The sequence below is a fragment of the Canis aureus genome, chromosome 10 (assembly GCF_053574225.1).
Source record: "Canis aureus isolate CA01 chromosome 10, VMU_Caureus_v.1.0, whole genome shotgun sequence".
Lineage (NCBI taxonomy): Eukaryota > Metazoa > Chordata > Mammalia > Carnivora > Canidae > Canis > Canis aureus.
In genome coordinates, this window is record NC_135620.1 from 36,759,070 (window position 1) to 36,779,654 (window position 20,585).

The following is a 20,585-nucleotide window of genomic DNA, read 5'->3' on the forward strand; positions in this document are numbered from 1 at the left end:
TTGGAAACATTTCCAGTTAGTATGACAAATATCTCAACCCACGACCCTCGTGTGTGGACATTTTGTACTTCATGTGTAAAGTGTGTATTTTCATATATTTTATGTACTAACTGTGACCAGAAAAGTCTACTGAAAAAGGAATGAATTTGGCCTTAAAGGTGGTGGGGGAAGACATTGTTGAAATAGGAGTATTATAAAGGAAAGGGGATAGTGGTTATCTTTATTACAGGATGAGAAAGAGAAGAGGTGAGAGTGGATTTCAGGTGGGGAAAACGTACCATAGGTACAGCAGGTGTAACCTCATAGGTCTAAGTCCACACATGGTAACTGGACACTCGTCAAATGCTAAATGGACACCTAAGTAGAAAGTCTTTGGCAGGAAAAAAAAATCAGAGCACCCAGGACTGTGCTTGGTTTTATTTTATTTAGTTCACAGGTTGTTCTTTTGCATATATCATCCAGGACCTATACTTGGCTCCACAACCCGAGGTTATTCATTAATATTCTCCAGCTGCTCTCGAATCCCCCAGCCAGCTGTATCTTTCACATCTATTTTTCTCCATTCCTTCCTCTCAGAATTTTCCTGGTCACACTACAGTGGGGGCTCAGATTTGAGGCATTAAGAGCTCTCTTCAACAGAGGAAGATAATTACAGCCCCACAAATGCTGGGGGAAAATAATTGTCGATAGATTCTCACCAATGTTGTTTCCCCCTTGGTGAGAACAACAAACGGGTAGGGGGAAAAAAAAACGAAACCAACTATGCCACTGACTTGTTGCTTTTCTCAAACGCTAGCTCTTAGCGGGAGGAAAACCATATGAAGCAGAAACCAGAATAAAGGACCTACAATATGACTGAGGTTGCTTTCTTGACAAGAAATTAAGCATTTTGATTTGAAGGCGTTATCAAGCACATTGGCTGTTGAAAGCAAGCAGCTATGCGCCAGGACCGCTCCTGATTTCAAGATGAGGATCAAAAGAATACCTCCTTTTGAGTCCAAAATTTTCACTGCAGCTTTTGTCTTGGTGCCAAGAACTGCATTCACAGGGGAGTTCAGAATTACTTCAAAGGCCTCATCGTCTTCCTCTAATCCGTCATAGGTAATTGCTATATTCCACATCTTAGTTGACATTCCTACAAGAAGTAAACATTTTAATTACTCTTTAATTGCTATTTCAATCACCTAGGTGTCAGAGAAATATATTAATTAACATGTCTACAGCTCGGCTGCAGTAGCCTAAGTGAGCTATTGTACTGCTACCAACTCACTGAAGTCCTGCTGTTCTCCCAAATAATATTAAAAGACCACGTTTGTTCCTGGACAATGATGATTCCGTTTCAATGCAAACACTGTAACAAAAAAGTAAGCTGCATTATGCAAAGGATGAACAACGACAACAAAAATGGTTAGGAGATGAGATCCAAGACTTACTTTTTTTCCCCCGACCTGCCCCTTCTCAAGAAACAAGTACTGTAATCTTCAAATCTTAATAGTTTCAAAAATCCTAAGAGGTTTGTACAGACAGTTAAAAGTGATTATTGGATGGTACTTCATGCTATTCATGGAACCCTTGAAATGATTGATTTCTAAAGACAGCTGCCTCCATCGGCTGCTTGACTTCCTGAGATCCTTCTAGCCCACAAATGCTTTTTCTAATGATGTAATACTCAATATTTGATATCCTCCTCGAGAGGATTTATGGGTTGGGGGTTTTAGAAACAGACTGAGCCAATTTTTTTTTCTCTTTCTGTCTGCCCCTGCTCATGCAGCTACAATCAAGCTTCGTTCATAGTAACTTTGTGAACCAAACACCGAACCGTTTTGATGCTACAAGCACATCCAGAGCCATTCTGTCACTGTGAAGATGGGATGCAATGGAACCCCAGAAACACAAATATTCAAGCTGGAAGAAACTTGTGAGATTGTCTAACCCTGACTAGTTACCATGACGCGGATTACAGGATAACCCCCTTAGTTTATTTAGAAGACAAGGTGGTGGAAGGAAAAAAAAAAAAAAAAAAGTACTATTTTGTAGAGAAAAAAAGGCTCAAGTTGAAGGGGAAAAAAAAGTTAACAAATTTATGGTTTAACTTTCTAGGACTAAGTTTTGAAAGCTTTTACTCCCTGGCATTTACTCATTGGCTATTTGAGGGCTTTTATTCCCATAAACCCATCTATGTATAAGCAGTCAAACATTTTTTTTCTAGCTTTCTCTTCTGAAAATCTGGAATCCTTTCTCCATGCACATTGTTTGCTGCAGATTTATGCCTCTCTATTGTGCCATCTATATGACAGCCTCCTTTTTGAAGATGTGTCACATACAGATTTCATGATCTAATCAAAGTTTCCTCAATCCCCCACAGAATCCAATGGAAAGATGAAACTGTTCACTTATCTCACTCCTGGCTGCACTTAGAGGGAAAAAAAATGAAGTGTATTTGAAATAATTTAATTTAAAAAAACCAGGCTGACAGGTGGTTTGTTAAGTTTTCAGTATCAAGTGAATTCATAAATCAATTACTTTCCTAGTCTTTGCAAAAACAGAAGTTGAAACACCAAACATAAAATTCCATATAACTCCCACCTCATAGGTGGACAGATCGACCCATCAAAATATACATTTTGTATCTATTACGTACTTACCTTTGCTATAGATGCTATGGAGGATACCACGGGTATAACATCAGCAAACCCTGACATAAAGGAATTTAAAATATCTTGGAAAAGAGAAGATGTAAATGCCAGAAGAGTCCACTATTCAAGGCTACATATGATTAGCTGCCAAGATACAGACTAGATGGTAAATACAACATGTATGGAGGCTCCAGAGTTGGAAGGTTTTGGAGGGAGGGAGTGAGAAAACAGCATAAGCAAAGGCAGGAAGGTAGCAGAGCCAAGGCCTTGCATAGAGAATGAGCGAATTAGCTGGCTGCAGCGGAGCTCACATCAGAGAGGTGGTAAGAAAGCAGGGGGCAGTCTGTGGCCAGGGAGCAGAGAACCCTGGACACCAGGTGGCTGGATTCAGACTCTAAACCATTGGCAACAGGGAAGACTCTTGAAAATGAGGGCTTAGAAAAATCTATCTCAGTGTTATGCAGGAAGATTTAAGGGCCCAGGAAGACTGGTAAAGAGGCTAGAAGTAGAGAGACTGCATAGGCAGCTTTTGTAATAAACCTGGCATGAAGGGATAAGAGACCAGACAGTGAAGAAAGTTCTTGAATGCTAAGAAGTTTAATGTTCAAAGAACTGTTTTGACTCTCAAAGTCCAAAAAGTTCAGCATTATTCAAATAAAAATCTGATACATGCAAAAAATGCCAAGTCCCAACTAATTGCCCTCTTATTGTAAGAATCATTTTTTAAAAATTATAGTACCCTTTCTCCCTCTTGCCCACTCCCTCCCCCTAAATTAAAGTTTTTCTAAGACCTAATGGAGTAGAACCAGACGGTTAGAGCAAATCTATTCCAAATTTAATTTAAGTAACCTTCTGATTGGCTTGCTTGCATTTCAATTTTGTTTCTATGCCTACCAGGTGTGCATATAGAACCAACTTTTCTAGGTTAATGAGATTGGAAGTAAGAACTTTCTGGGTTTTTCTTTTTCCTTCCTCTCCCATTTTCAAGGTGCAAAGTAGTTGTTAAATCACCGAGATTATAAGCAATTTCAGAAGGCTTGCACCAGCCTCCTGTTCCCATAAAACAAAAGGTGCTGAGGAAAAGGTGTCATTTTATGCAGACATAGCCCACTTTACAGAGTGGTCAATTACTGGATATTTTCCTGCAAAGCAGATTTCATTATTGAAAGACATTTTCTCAATGTTTTTTAGTAAATGCCATGTTAGAGATCTGTTCCTTTGGAAAACATTTTGACTCTCAGGAATGATTTAGTCCCAATTAAGAAAGCAGCAAACCTTTCAAGAACACATACTTAAAAGGAAAACAATCATTTTCTTCAGAATATTTACACTTCGACTCAGTCACAAGAGCTGAATGCAAAGTAGGCAGGATTAGTTTGGGGTTCAGTATAATGGCAGCAAGGCGTCGTAGTTCACTAGACTGAGACGTTACCCGTTTCTCTCCAGCACCCTCCCCAAAGTTCTCAAATCTTAGAATATCCCACTGTCTGAATTCTCACTCCGTTCTTCGTCCATCACGGAGGCTACATTTTTGAAGAAACAAACAGATTGCCTGGGGCAGAAGCAGTGGGCGTGGGCGTGGGGACGCCAGACCCAGAAGAGGCAAGTATTAAGGATACAGGAGTAAATAAACATTTACAGGACCTGTGGACATAGGAACTTTAAAATACTCTAAAATAAGACCTCAGCTTATGAAACCATTTCTGGCTAGTAAATTCCCAAACAATGAACAGGCAAATATTGTTTCTTTTTAACTTATGAGATTTTTTTTCCTTAAAATGTCTAAATAGTCCCTAAGATCATGACCAGTTAGAGCCTCCAGAAGTCATCAGTATCTATTCAAAATAAACTCTTCTAGACAAATTGGTCTTTATCTTATCCAGTTGAACCTCTGAGAGGTGGATTTCAGAGTCCCCTCTAAGTGTGATACTTGCTAGTTGTAATCAATCCAGAGACCTGGCAGGCTGCTCAATATTTACTGAAAGCCCAATCAGTTCAAATCTTGTGATAAACAGACCGCAAATAATAGAGACAACATATAACAAAGACTCTTGACTCCTCAAAAAATGGAAAGGTTTGAACTGCCTTAACATGAAATATGAAAAGGACACACACAGTGCAAATGCATCAGAATCTTAAGGTTAACCAGAGCACAAGAGCCTGAAGCAACCTGGGATAATCATCAAATACATAATGGGAATAGCTCTTCTACAAAATAGGTCACTTGAGGAACAAACTCACACAAGGCAGAAATGTAAATAATCATGGGTAGGAGGACAATCATTGTATTTGGGTAGTTTCATGTCAAATTTAAGGGTCATTGTTATAGGTTGAATTGGGTCACTCAAAATCTTTACGTTGAAATGTTAATTCCTAGTACATCAGAACTTGACCTTATTTGAAATAAGGTCATTACAGATGTAACTAGTTAAGATAAAATTGTACTAGAGGGGCCTCTAATCCATTATGAGTGATGTCCTTATTAAAAGGGGAAATCTAGACACAGACACAGGCACAAAGAAAGCCATGTGGGGACAAGGGCAGAGACTGGTGTAGATCCAGCAGAAGCCAAGGAATGCCAAAGATTCCAGCAAATCACCGGGGCATGGAAGACAGGCATGGGACAGATTCTCTCTCACAGAAGGAATCAACTCTGCTGACCCCTTGATCTTGAACTTGTAGCCTCCAGAACTGTGAAAAAATAAATTTCTGTTTTTAAGCTACTGGGTTTGTGATATTTTGTGAGGGCAGCCTTAGCAAACTAGTCACAAAACATCATCCTACTTGTGGTGAATGGCAGGAAGGTATTTCTTTTCTTTCTTCTTTTTAATATCTGTAATTTTTCTTTTTTAATTTTTTTAAATTTAAATTCAATTTGCCAACATATAACACCCAGTGCTCATCTCATCATGTGCCCCCCTTAATGTCCATCACCCAGTTATTCCATCCCCTATCAACCTCCCCTTTTGCAACCCTTTGTTTCCCAGAGTTAGGAGTCTCTCATAGTTTGTCTTCCTCTTTAATTTTTCACCACTCAGTTTCCTCCCTTCCCTTCTGGCCCCTTTCACTATTTCTTATATTCTACATATGATTGAAACCATATGATAATTATCTTCCTCTAATTGACTTATTTCAATCAGCATAATACCCTCCAGTTCCATCCACAGTGAAGCAAATGGAGGCATTCGTCCTTTCTGATGGCTGAGTAATATTCCATTGTGTACATATACCACATCTTCTTTATCCATTCATATGTTGAAGGACATCTCAGCTCCTTCCACAGTTTGGCTATTGTGGACATTGCAGTGCTATGAACATTGGGTACAGGTGCCCCTTTGGTTCATCACATTTTTACCTTAGGGGTAAATACCCAGTAGTGCAATTGCTGGGTCATAGGGTAGGTCTATTTTTAACTTCTTGAGGAACTTCCACACTGTTTTCCAGAGTAGGTGCACCAGCTTGCATTCCCACCAATAGTGCAAGAGGGTTCCCCTTTCTCCACATCTTCACCAATATTTGTTGTTTCCTGACTTGTTAATTTTAGCCATTCTCACCAGTGTAAAGTGGTATCTCATTATGGTTTTGGGTTTTTTGTTTTTTATTTTTTAAAATAAAAAAAAAATTTTATTTATTTATTCATGAGAGACAAGAGACACAAAGAGATAGAGAGGCAGAGGCATAGGCAGAGGGAGAAGCAGGCTCCCTGCGGAGAGCCTGATGTGGGACTCGATCCTGGGACTCCAGGATCACACCCTGGGCCGAAGGCAGACACTCAACCACTGAGCCACCCAGGCGTTCCTCACTGTGGTTTTGATTTGTATTTCCCTGATGGCAAGTGATGTGGAACATTTTTCATTTATTTTTCACATTTGCCATGTGTAGGCCTTCTATGGAGAAATGTCTGCTCAAGGGCACTTCTTTTCTATGTTTACTATTAAGGTTGTCAAATTTGTAGTGGTGCTGATATTTAAGCCATTCTGTTCTGCCTTTGGAATATCACATGACAGTGGTAGATAATGGCAAGGGTTTTGACTCGGTGGAATGTTCTCAGAGTGCAGAATACCTCCTCCGAGGAGAGCACGAAGTCACAGGCCCTGGCTGCTTCTCAAGGCCTTTTCCATGTCAGTGGCCAGGTGATCCATGTCCATCCCAGACCAGAGGGAAAGAGAGAACCATGCAGTGAAGGAGAGCTACCTGCCCCTTCTACAGAAGCCAGGGAAGGGAGGTGTGGCTCCAGCCTCAGTGCTTTAGACACAGCTCCCCAAAAGTGTGTTGGTCCTCCACCCTAAAGTCTTCTTCTTCTTCTACTTATTCAAAACACCATCTCTTCTGGGAAGTTTTCCAGAATTTCCCTTAACCAGAACAATGGCTCATCTTTTGGGTCCCAACATACTGTTAGTGAGTTGTTTTCATGTCTCTGTCTCCCACATGAGAACACCTTTAAGGGCAGGCGCCATACTTTTATATTCCCTTTTGCACCTGGCAAAATTTTTCCACTGATTCAAAACAAAATATGTGCTATCTAATTAATCTTCCTGGAATCTCCTCATATCAACCTATTCCAAGAGAAAACATTTAGAAATGACCTGAGGCAAACATGACTTTCTGAAAATTTCCATCAAAATACGAGACAGTTCAATTCAGCTTTGTGTTAGGGACTCCAAGTAATTATTTATTTGTTTTTTGTTTTGTTTTGTTTTGTTTTGGTTTTTGGTTTGTTTGTTTTTAGGAGGGAAAGGGGCAAAGAGAAAGGGAGAAAGAGAATCTTTCTTGAGCAGGCTCCACAACCAGTATGGAGCCTGATGTGAGTCTCGATCTTATGACCTGAGCCAAAATTAAAAGTCAGATGCTTAATCAACTGAGCCACCCAGGTGCCCCCAAATAATTTTTCAAATGACACTCTTTTCTGGATTTTTTGGGTGTTTGCTTTGATACTTTATATTTGTTATAGGCTTTCTTCTCATTTTAAATAAATATTCACTTGTGATAAAGTGAAAAATGAAGGACAAAACTTCAAGTCCAACCTGATCTCTCTTGAAGTGGCTGAAGAGGGTCCCCATGATCTCCACACACTCCTACAAAAATAGGAAACAAACTGTAGACATGAAACGTACCTGGGTCAAACTGAATCAGTTTAGATGGAGTCAGAGTGAAGTCTTTTCCAACTGTAGCTGACACCTGGTTGACCTTAAAAGGGACAAATGTCCTTTTTTAATAAAAATATATTTTAATTGAGAAACATCTAGTCTAATATCATAATAGACTAAACTTATCCTTGTTTTTTTAAGAAGGCTGTATATCCAACATGGGGCTTGAACTCATGACTCCAAGACCAAGAGTTGCATGTTCTACTGACTGAGCCAGCCAGGCACCACACCAAAGCCATGCTTGTAAATCTGTTTTTAACATAAAGTTTTTTCTTTAATTATAATAAACCATTTTAGATTTAGGCTACATGATCTTCCTTAAAGTTAACTTTTTTCCTTTTTCACATTTTTATAAATAATTCAGTCATTGAAGAAAGCAAAATAAATTTTAAATAATATTTTTCTCTTCATTACGAGTGTCCATTTATTACCTTCCTTCTTTCCCAAGCTGGCTTTGAAATTGTGCCTCAGAGGAAAGAGAGGGGGAGAAGAAGCAATAGCAGGTGCTCCCAACAAGTAGCTTTGGGGTATCCTGTGAGTTTCAGGGCACTGACGCCTTAGACAAGTTGACCATATATAAGTTTGGTCCATTTTCCTATCCGGATGAAACCACCCCTCTTCACAGAAATGAAGAAGAGCTCACTGGGGATGGCAGACCTGGTGAACGGCCACACAAAATCAACCCATACACACACAACTGAGGGCTTTTGAGGCTCCATCAAGTAAGTTAGCAACAACAACAAAAATGGTGCTAGTTTACAGAGACTATTTACTGATCTCCTGTTCCCCACTCTCAGGGCTAAAAACCAGAGGTGATTTAGGGCTCTCAAGCCATGGCCTTATCTTCCCCAGAGGGAGTCTAAATCCATGTTAAGAACAGTGTCCTTGACCAGTTTGAAAAAGAAGTCATCAAATGAGAATCCCATGTAACCATGATAGGCAGGGGTCACTTTGCCCTTTTTTAGACACGTAAGATGGCCGAGAAAATGGGTGACTCTATTTCTTCACTTTCATACAAAGAAATGAAGTGCACAATTGAAAAGGTAAACGTTCCTATTTTTATGGCTTTAGACATTACCTCCGTTCATCACCAAAAGCCCTAAGATCTGCTAATGGGTCTGCAGTGGAAACTGTGCTGAAGAGAGTATTTCCTCTGAAGCCTCCATTTGTTCTTTGCCTACAATGCCAAGGCTCCTCCTGAACAACCTTTCATTGTGAAAAGGCAGCCCATTGTACACCTGTATCCACCATATGCTGGAAGTCACATTTCTCCGCATGGCTCTTGCACATACAATTACTTAGTATTTACCACCACTGAGCTAACAGACTCCTGTGTGGGAAAAGGAACGGTCTGAGGCAAGCTGGTTGGAGCAATCAGCCTGGTGAAGGTGCACGATTCAAACTGGGGCAAACAACACAAGTCAACGTGCTTTCCCTTCCTCTGCCTCTGATCCAGTAGCCAATATGCTCTGGGTAACAGTGGCACCTGCACTCTGGGTGGAGCTGTCCCTGAGGGCTCAGGGCTGTGTCTGATGAAGGCCTGTAGGTTCACGGTATGCGTTCAGCTTAAGTAGACAAAAGTGTTCCATGTCACACCACATATGTTCTTTCTACCTGGCCAGGTAAATGGTATGTGGCCCAAAACTCTAGACTCGAGCATATGGCGTTTTCTATAGAAGACCAAAGCATTATTTAAAAACCATTCAGGCAGATTTCATTTGCATGAACAATCTGTTGGGAAATTATAGGGCATTCCAAGTTGTCTGATGTTTCAATAACAATAAAACATCCACTGGGAAAAAGAGCTTTTGCCTATTGGACAGGTAAATACCAAATGTGGATATGGTAGGATTTAAGTGCACAAGGCTCTGAGGGTGATTTGAATTTATTAATATAATTGCGACTGAACTGAGATGGACCTTTTTTCCAGAAGCTAATATCACTCCCCTTTCATCAGATTGAGGAGTGGAGTCTTCAAGGCTCGTTCACTACTGTTAGTTCATAAAAGCTTTCAAGCTGTCATTCTCTTGAAGTGTTACTATGATAGCAATTCCCAAAAAAATCCTTCAATTCTGGAAGCCATAGGTTGTGCTCCCTGGTACATGCCAATGGAAAGGAATAACCAGTTGACTAATTTTAAAGTGATTACTGAATTTTCTTTATATTTCGGAGGCCTGGGTTGATATATGCTCTCTTAATTTTAACTTAGGTGACTCTTAAGATAAGTTTGCCCCTTGATTTCCCTCATCCCCTGGACCACAGGAAGTGATCCTGGTGGCATACTAAGAGAAAGCCATCTGGGGGCTGCACTTTGCTCTGGAGACCTCACAGGATGTCTTGCATACACACTTTCTTTTCCAAAACAGAGTTTGGCCCGAGGTCACCAGGTTGGATTTATCTCCCTGTAAAGTCAAGCTTCAAGGCTCAATGACCAGATGTAAAAACTAAAAAATGGGTCTGAAATATCTCATCTAGAAACTAATTAAGCTAGATCAAGGGTGAAAGGACAGAAAACATTAGATGTAAAATCTCTAAAATAAGGCGATAATTCAGCAAATTGAAATTTCCTTTGTTACTCTCGTTTTCTTTTTAAGAAAATAATCAAAGGCACCAAACAGCAACCCAAATTTTAGCCCAACAGTTTACATTTTTGACTTGTTACCTTTACACTCACGAAGGCTGAGTCCATGGAATATCCCCTTCTGGTAATTTCCAAGGGCAACATGCCCACACTCTCGCAGACCTCAAATTCCGTCTGTGACCACTCAATATGAGACCATTTCAGTTCCAAACTGTAAATGAAAGGAAAAGAAAAGGAAAAACATTTTGGTAAATGCCTGTAGGGATCCTCTGCTTGGTAGGAGATTGAACCACTGGCTCATATCATGGTGACAGAAGTGGTTCATCAGCCTACACCACTGCTAAAAATTCCTTATGCTTATTTGGTACATTTTAGTTCAAAAAGAACTTTTACTAACAATCTCATCTGATGCTTACAACAATGCTGTGAGGTAGAAAGAGTAAGTATTAGAATTCTGTTTTACAAATGCAGAAACCAAGGTTAAAAGCCTGCCAGAGGGACTCCAATGTGAATGCTCTGAAGGAACCAGCAGTGATAAAATTCAAGGGAACATTTATTTCTGGAAAGGATATTGATAAAGAAATCTTCTCTCTTATTTTTTTGGCCTTTGCTGGTACATCAAGAAGGTTCCAGACACAGATCATCTCTGAACTTGGGTTCAGTTTTAATAACTGGTTACCTTTCAGGATATGCCTAGGAATTACAATGTGCATGGGTTTTACAATCATAATCTGTTCCTTCTTCTGTGCATATAAAAGGGCCAACCGACATGTAGCTTGCATGCAGCTATACAACTGAATAAACCTGATAAATAGGGGGTGGTGTTTTTCCCACAGTAGATTTAGCAAGCCCAACATCAGATGGAAACTGTCTACTCCTCATAATAGAGAAACTTTTTTTCTCTTTTTCAGAAAACCAGAGAAAATCAGAGACATGATTGTATAAGACACAAGCAATCTTCACTATGATCATCCAATACACTTCTTCTGTTACTTTTGTTTCTCTCATTTTCCTTTATTTCTACATTGGCAAAACTCTCAGTGGTTGTCTTACTGTTTTCCCAATCTTCCACTCAGATGTAGGCTCTGTCTTCTAGATTTCTTAATACATTTTTTACAATATTTTCCTCACACAACTAGAAATTCTGGGTACTGCCATGTAGGGCACGGGTTTCACAAGGTTCTCCAGGCTTTCGTGGAGACCATTCATATTAGAGAGTATGTTTATCCCTTACTATCCACTTGATGTCTTTGTACCAATCATGTGTCACAGTCATATACTCTAAGTGCACCAGCAAGATAAACTCAAATGCACTCTCTTTCTCTTACTCCAAGGACCAGGGGCCAGTGAGGCAAGGTAGTTTGGGGGCATGGAATTATGGTAGAGGTTCATGAATCTCTATGAACATACATGTTTATTCAATCGATACATATGAAATTTATTGTTACTGGCATGCTGGGCTTTATAAAATTTCGACATGAAAACAGAATCCTCATATTAGAAATACTGGGATACTCGTGGGTCTTTGCTGTAACTGAATTCAAATCTGGCATGGAGCAGTCAAGAAATAAAGACATAAATGGCTATGCTTAAAGAATCACAAGATAACAAGCGACAAGGCTATTATAAATGCCAATAAAAATAACATGTGGCAAAGAATTCCTTCAGGACCCCGCTAAGTGAGAAGGGAGAAAAAAATCAACAAGACGGATTAGGGGAAAGGACAGAGAGATGAAACAGAAAGGAAAGAAGAGCAGTGGGAATGAATGGAATAGATAAAGATGGGTGGATTTCAGCTAAGTCTCACTAAGGTTTAAATGAGTTTCAACATCCAATCTCCTGAGGATCCATCCATCCATCCACTGCTAATGGGAACCATGACAAGCAAAAATTCATCATTGTCACTCTGCAGATCCAGGTGACCTCAAGGCTAAAGCTAAATGCAATTTGATTGCTGATCTGGATCCATAAAGGGACCATGGAGAGTGCTGTTCAGTTTCAAACCATAAAGGGCTTTGGTGTTTGGGAAAGTGCATGCATTTCCCTGATGCACAATTAGAATGCGGCATATTGCTTACAGGATAAAGTTGTCATTACACAATGTTCTAGTTTCTTGTCTTAAAATTCCTACCTACAAATAATAAAGATCTATTGAAAAGCCATGAAACTAAGTCATGCTATATATTTTTCGGAAAAATATTTAAATCACAAAGCACATGCACACCGACAGGATATGTGCAACACATGTTTTGAATGTGTTTGGGTTTTGCAGTACTGAATTTGAGATCTTTCTATTGCTGAGGCTTGTAGCTTAAATTCTATGCAAACACCTAGAAGAAAAGAGATGTAGTCAATCACTTAGGAATTCCCCCTGCATGAAGTCACACAGCTGTTCGCTGGGCATCATACAGACAACCAGATGCAGGAGACCATGAGAGAAATTTTGAAAGCTCTGAATGTGAAGGGGTCATGTAGACAAGACTTGAGTCGAGTCTTCACATTTTAATGATTCCTTCCTTTTCTTGTCACCATTGGGCAAAGCTCAATCTAAGATCAGAAATGAAGTTCCTGGACATACTTTATGTCAAACCCATATGGCGATCATTTCAAGTCATTTAGCAAGAAGTGAGAACTCCTTGAGCCCCTAGGTCATGGTTTTTCAACCTGGACACTACTGACCTTGGGACCAGACAGTTCTTTGTTGCTGAGGCTATCCTGTGCATTGCAAGATGGTTAGCATCATCCCTCTCCTCTGCCCACTAGATGCAATCACATCAGCCCCTCCAAATTAAAACTGTTTCCAGGGATGCCTGGGTGGCTCAGTTGGTTAAGCGTCTGCCTTCAGCTCAGGTCATGATCCTGGGGTCCTGGGATCGAGTCCAGCATTGGGCTCTCTACTCAGCAGGGAGTCTGCTTCTCTCTCTGCCCCTCACTTTGCTTGTGCTCTCCCTTTCTTTCAAATAAATAAAATCTTAAGAAAATAAAACTATTTCTAGAAATTTCCAAATGTCCCTTAGAGGTAACTCATCCTCAGAGGTAAGTCATCCTCAAGAAACTCCTCCCTCAGTGACTGTGGGATACTTATTACAATAGAAAAATTTATTTAATGAGGAAACTGAATTTGAATTCCCAAAAGCCACTACTGTGACCGGAAGACGTAGGATTGGTCAGTGGAGATTAAACTGGGTTGGAGATCACAGGACCTCTGGTCCCTCTGCCACGCACAACACAATCTCAAAGTGTGGCACAAGAAGACTGTGTTGCTTTGTTTCCTGTCTCCATTTTTATGCCTTTTCATTTGTTTTCCTTTAGCATATATTTTAAATTTACATTTTTCCTTGCTATATTTTATTTATTCATATAAGCAGTGACATGGTTATAAATATTTTAACAATGGACTCTGGAGGGAAGAGGTGTGTGCGTGCGCGCACGTGTGTGTGTTTAATACTGATTTAAGAATGTATAGGACAAAATTTATAAGTAATAATATTAGATATACTACACTTTTATTGTATATTTCACATAATCGGTTGATTCTCAGCTACCATTTTGTTGATGTTTCTCTAACTTTTGCTATGAATATAAGAAAAGCCATTTAAACACCCAATTTAAAATTGCAATCCATCCCTAAATTCCAGCACCTGTGAGTCCCCTTATCCCAACCAACTTTTTCATTTTCCAAAGCAGTATCATGTAGAATATACTATTTAATTTATTTAGATATGAAGCATGCTCCCAAGTACACAGAAGTCTTTGGTTCACTGATATATTCCCATGTCCCTTGGAGAGTGGCTGACAGTAAGTGCTTGATAGATATTTGTTCAATGAATGAAGGGAACTTGTTTACCCACTGTTTCCCAAGCTAAATTGACCACCAGAACCTTTCGTCTCCCCAGCCCTATCAACATCATATTTCACAACATTTGAAAAAAATGTTAGGATAAATGATCCTCACATGTTCTTTCCAGCTCTTACTCTGGATTCTTTGGCTATTATTGTACTTTATTAGAGTATTGAGAAAGATGGCGCTGATAAAAGAGTATTTGACCATAAAGCATGATTGCTTAATACATATGTATGGTATTTTCTAAGATATGTGCATGATTCTCAACTTTTGGCAACGTCTAGATACAGCTTTGATTGTCACAACTGGGAAGAGGGTGATAATGGCATTTTGTGGGTAGAGACCAGAGATGCTGTAAACATCCTGCAATGCACAGGACACTCTACCTGCCCTTGGCTTGCCTCCCAGTCCACGACAAAGAAATTACCTGGCCCAAATTGTCAACAGTGCTGCTGTAAAAAAATAAAAATAAGAATAAAAATTATATATATATATATATATACATATATACTTTCTGATATTTCATTTTGTAGCTACTTGAGTCATATGAATGAACAATTAACTGAAAGAAACACTTAGGATTCAAACCCTAGTTTGAGATTTGGGACATTAATCTAGGTTAACAAGTGCGTGTGAAAAAGGCACTTAGCTGCTCTATGCCTCAGTTTCCTCACTTCACAAAGTGTAAATGATGATGAGTCTATACTTCAAAGGGGTTAAATGAGCCTTAATGAATACTCATTAAGTATTTTGAGTTTCTCACTGAAAGTTTTATAGAAGTAAAATTGTGACTAATTATTCTTCCAACTAGATCTTCATGTATAATCAAGTAGCATATGACTTAAGAAAATTGAAAGGCTAAAAAATATTTTTCTGGGTATTCTAAGGCTTATCAATTCAAAGAGGATGTTATTAATCTCCATAATCTCATGCTATGAACACCTGTGTTTTCCATTTTGTCTTTCCCTCGTGGTAATGGGAAAACAGTGTTTAGCCAGGAGGCAGCACTCTGAGTATCCAAAACAAGAGCTTTGGAGTTAGACACATCTTGCAACCATTTATTAGTGTGTGATTCTGGTCAGTTACCCAGTCTCCTGAGGCCTCAGTTTTCATCAGTTTTAAAATGAGAATCATACTCATGTCAAATGATGAAAATTAAAATTCGTTAATATGTATAAAGCACCTGTACACAGTGGGTGCTTAATAAGTGCCAATTCCCTTCCCTTACTCTGTGATTTTTTAGATCTATCCAGAGACAAATACTTTAACTTCTGGCTTGCAGGTAACATGAAAGCTTTACTTCACCAACGGTTTCAACCTCTTCCCCTGCAAGGTGTTTCATAAAAGTTGCTAAAACATTGCTGAGTTGGCCTGTTACAAATTCCTTTACTGTTTGATTTCTTTTGTCCCTTCTCTTTCAAAGGCAGGAATGAATAAAGGTAGCCAGAGGGAGGAGAAGAATCAGTCCTTGGAATCGTGCAGCAGCAGGAGAAGCAACCCAGTGATGAAGAATTTCACCACGGGTCAACTTTTCTTTTGAAGTTCACTTTTTTTTTTTTTTTTTTCCAGTGGGCACAGTAAAGAGGTCAATGTAGAAGATGTGTGAATAAACTGCCTTGGTCAGAAGTTGGCTGCATTCTGTGATCTGCACAGGCATTTTTGAGGACCAGTGTGAGTCCTATGTAGCTGAGTTTGGGAGCTCTGCACACTATTTTGAGACTGGAACAGGGCTAGAGAACAGATACGACGTCATGTGAGTGAGTCATGCCAAGGCACGAGCCAATAAGATGAGCGCCCACTTTGAAGTCATGAGGTCAGAATTCACTTTCAGATCTGCCATTCATTCATTTCGTGACTTCTGGCCAATTACTTAAATGCTTTGAGCCTGATTTCCTTATCACCCTCAGAGGACTGTATTTTGTAGATTAAATTAGACAACATATGTGAAAGCACCTAGCACAGTGCCTGAAATTTAGGCACTTAGCCAAATTTAAATCTTTATGCAAATTTCCATGAATTTCAGTGTTATAAAATAACTTCTATTTACAATAAAATGTCTCCCAAATGTATTCCATGAAAAATTTCTCCCATGAGCTATTCTGGGGTAGGGTGGTGATTGTTCTAGAGGCAAATCAAATTGAGATATGCCACGTACTATATCTCCATCTCAGAGATTCCCACTCCATACAAGCATCTCCATGATTCTGGGATGTGATGCACTTAAACAGCATGCAAGCAAGCTAGCTAGCTAGCAACAACTTGATTAAATCAAGATTTCCTAACACCTTTTCTAATGGAATATCTATTGACCCTTCAGAACTGATATTCTATAGAAATGCTGCGATAGCAACATTTTAGTAGCAAAAACTTACTATCAATCAAGATTCTAAACAGGAGTCCTTCTTGGTTTTTAAAAGAGCCTCCTTTCTCTCCAGATTGTACCCAATATTCCCTTTAGCTTTATTACAGAAGGTTTTCAGCCCTCTAAATACACGTAATATTAATCCATTAATCCTAAACTAAACAAGAACATAAAATTACATAAAGCTTATTGATTAAAAAGCATGTTGACTGTTTACTTTGTGAATCATTCCAGAATCGATTTCCAATTAGAGATGGGCCACCAAATGTCTCCGGGATACCCCTTCAAACCGTCAATCTTCTACTCATATGAATGAACAACAGCAATCACCACTGCAAGTTACATTTGTCAAGGACTTTAAATATGTAAGATGTGCTCACATGTTTTATCTCATTTGTTTCTCCAAACAAATTGTGGTATCGCCCTCATCTGACAGAAGAGATAACTAAGGCTTGCACAGTCACCTAGGTCAATGGCAGACCCAAAGCTAGAGTCCTGTTCTTCGGCTCTAAGTCCAGTGGCCTATTGTTTGTTATCTATACCATAATTCCCAGTGTCCCCGTGTGTTGGACATGGAGGCACATTAATATCAATATCTGTAATTCACTACTTTAAAAAAACCCCCGAAACCTAATGTCCTTGAAGAGTATGTATTCCTCCTTTCTTGGGTGGCCAATGACTAGAGAGAAAGAAGGGAGATAAGTCTGCTGCTCCTTTCCTGATAGGCCAGTTGAGTTGACTGGTTAAGAGTGGGCAAGAAGTTCCTTAGTGCAATAAGGAAAATGGTGGACTCTAGGGCCACCTTTCCTGGGCCTGAATCCCAGAATTAGTTGCATGAGCCTAGAAAGGTCACCTCCTATCTCCATGCTTCAGTTTTCTTGCCTATAAATTCTGGATTATGGTGGTACCTAACTCATTGGTGGTTGTGAAGAGCAATGAAACAGAGTAGAGGGGTGCCTGGGTAGCTCAGTCCGTTAAGTGTCTGCCTTCAGCTCAGGTCATGATTCTGGGGTCTTGGGATCAAGTCCTGCATCGGAGTCTGCTTCTTCCTCTCCCTTTGCCCCTCCCCCAGCTTGTGTGCTCTCTCTCTCTCTCTCTCAAATAAATCAGTAAAATCTTAAAAAAAAAAAAAAAAAGAAATGGAGTAGAAAACAATTGTGTTGCAAATACCTATAACATATACAGTACATGTAACTAGGTTCTTACGGGCTGTTTTGGAAAGGTGACTATTCACATTATTGTTTCTTACAGAAATAATGGGTTTCTTGTTCCAAAAACCATCTACTTACAAATGAGGTTAGGGACAACTATACCATTAAGAAATTATGAAGGTAAGTGCTGAGTAATATCTATCTCCCCCTACCACTCCAAAGAAAACAATATATATCAGAATCAAATCAAAATAACTTCTGAGTTAACCCTTAGTAGGCATATTTGCATCATCTCCTTCCACTGGTTCCAATCATTTCAAGCTGAATTACAAATATCTTCAGGTACATGAAAGTTGTATCACAGAAGGAGGAGTCTATTTAAAATAGCCTTAATTAAGGCTATAAATTCCTCTGTGATTCTCCTATGAATCTGAGAATTATTTAAAAACATAAACCATCTTCAAAAGCAACATCTTTGGTAACGATGAGGAATAAAAAGGGTGTGCAGTTGAAGCAGTATCAATCTAGCACCACTGAGGGAGAGAAAAATTCCTGTCAACCATGCTATGTTTATAGGTAGAGGAGCAGTGGTCAGCATTAGGTCAAAAACAAGTCTGGTCAATAGTCCCGTTCTTTAGTTGAATTATTAAAAATGTAATCAATTTATTAATGATTTTGGAGCAGAGTTTTTTTTTTTTTTTTCATTTTCTTGGGAATTGGAAGACATTTGTCTGAAATTGCAATTAGGCAATAAATTTTATATAAAGATTGTAATGCCAAGGAATCATTTCTCTTGAATAAGATCAGTTTAATGGGTGGTGGTCTTCCATTTTAGTTTTATAAGCTTATGATTACATTTTACTGTCAGGGCCCAGGTCTTCCTTGTTCATGCCTATTTCCCCAGCATCTAGTACTGTGAACCTGGCACATAATAGCCACTTGATAAAAATCTGTGAAGGTTATGAATCTGGGCCAGGTATTATCTGTTATCAGGCCAAATGGAGGCAGGACTCCATGAATTTTGCTAAGAGGATGCATTTTTCTAACAATGACTATAGAGACCTCTGCTGGCAAGTGTTGGAACTATAATTTAGTCAGAGAAAGTAAGAATGGAGAGAACAGAGGTGAATTTGCTTTTTTCTTCTTTGTCCATATCATGTCATGAAAGGCCCATAAAGGGGCTGTACTCGCTTATGATGATGTGTGGCTTGACCAGGTTATGGCAAATACCGAAATTAGGATAAATGAGCAACTTTTCTATGAGGTGACTGGGAAGGGTGTTAAATTTCAAAAGAAAAACATAGCACAAGAATTGGACTCTAACATTTCTGTGATTATCTGATAGCTGGTAAATTATTCAAGGTCTACATTCAAGAGAAGTTTAGAACAGGGGCTCAGTCAGAAATATTAGGATGGTCTGGTTCTACATTTTCTACGATTTCAAAGTGTCACTTAGTATTTCTCCAAGTCTATTTTCCCCTTTACACGATCTTCATCTTACCTGTGATCGTTTTATTAACTAACAGGCACAGTCACAAGTAATCATTTCGTTTTTTGGGTTTCTTTGGAGGGAAGAGATATTTTGCTAACCCTTCCTGACTGCCCCATTTTTCCTGCTGTAGGTATTTTAGAAGACTGGTTACTAACGCAGTCCTAGAGTGACCTCTTGCTGCATGATTTGTACATGAGCTTGCAAGCCCAGTCCTGGATGTGAGTGAATTGTCAAGACAGAAACCACTCTGTGTGCAAAGGTGTATGTATTTACGTAAGTAATATGAATTATCCAGCACTCTATAATTTAACTTTTTAATATCCCCATACCCTATGAGGCTGCTGGCTTTCCCATGATCACACATTAGAAAGAAAATTCTTTCTCCAAAATCGGTTCTATGGCTTCTGAAATGGCCTATCAATTTATCTTTGGATTCTGCTTGAAAAACAATATTTCACATTCATAACTAGATATATTCGGGACATTATAAACAGGACCACTGAATAAGCAAAATAATTTACATTTGAGGAGTAGCAGAGTTCCCTGTGGGGTCCATGATTTGGAATTCCATGATATCTGAATTCACATCCAAAGATGGGTTTATGACGTAAAGAATGGTCTTACTGTTTAAGTCCTTTTGGACAAATTTCTCATGGATAAATTCACCTACAAAAAAGAAATGAATGAATTTCACAGGAATCAAACAAAATATTAAATAAAAGCTGATAAATTATATGGTTATTTTATTTTAAGCACAGCTTTAAAAACAGCCAAACTATATATTTTTAAGAAATTAACGTTATTGCAAGTATCTTAAAACTCCTATGCAATAAACTTAAATTAGGCTTTTAAACTTAAATTGGCTCAGAAATATTGTGCCTTAAAGAAAATATAAAAATAGAGGGAGAGTAGGAAGATACAGTAATAAAATCTCTAATTCTGTGCCATCCTTTTTAGTGATGTATTTTGATCATTGTCTTCAAAAAGCAGAAATAATATACAGTCCCGAGAAGCCATCATACTCCTCCCAATTTTTTTAAACTGACATCACTTAGAATTACTAATAGAAAAAAAAATTAGTCACAAATATGAAATTGGTCCTGACACTGTGTGTTCTTCTGAATATATCACAATCTGGCTGTTAAAAAGAATTGTGAACAATACACAGCTGCGTATCAGTATTTGATTCTTCCACTCAAGATGAATTTAGGAAAGCTCAACCTCAAACTCTCTTTTGCACCAATATTGATTTATAAACTGCATCTATCGGTAAGCCCTGGGGAGTGTTTACCAAATGGGCCTATACTTAATTCAATTACTCTCTAGCCTTGCCAGCTACAGGGTACTTTAAAGCGAGCAATTATAAGGATTA

The 20,585-nt window shown here is 38.9% G+C and overlaps 1 protein-coding gene across 6 annotated transcripts in view; it reads right to left on the reverse strand.

Moving 5' to 3' along the window:
* FREM1 (FRAS1 related extracellular matrix 1) overlaps window positions 1–20,585 on the reverse strand; it is a 164,868-nt gene that overhangs the window by 19,123 nt on the left and 125,160 nt on the right. For 4 of the 6 annotated variants that reach the window (XM_077912003.1, XM_077912004.1, XM_077912005.1 and 1 more), the window contains exons 27-30: window positions 19,735–19,879; window positions 10,446–10,575; window positions 7,751–7,823; window positions 986–1,135 (exon numbers count right to left, since the gene is read on the reverse strand). In XM_077912003.1, the coding sequence (XP_077768129.1) occupies window positions 986–1,135; window positions 7,751–7,823; window positions 10,446–10,575; window positions 19,735–19,879 (498 nt within the window). Of the gene's footprint in view, window positions 1–985; window positions 1,136–7,750; window positions 7,824–10,445; window positions 10,576–19,734; window positions 19,880–20,585 lie in introns of those variants that run through there. The other 2 variants (XR_013387804.1, XR_013387805.1) reach the window with 2 other exon arrangements.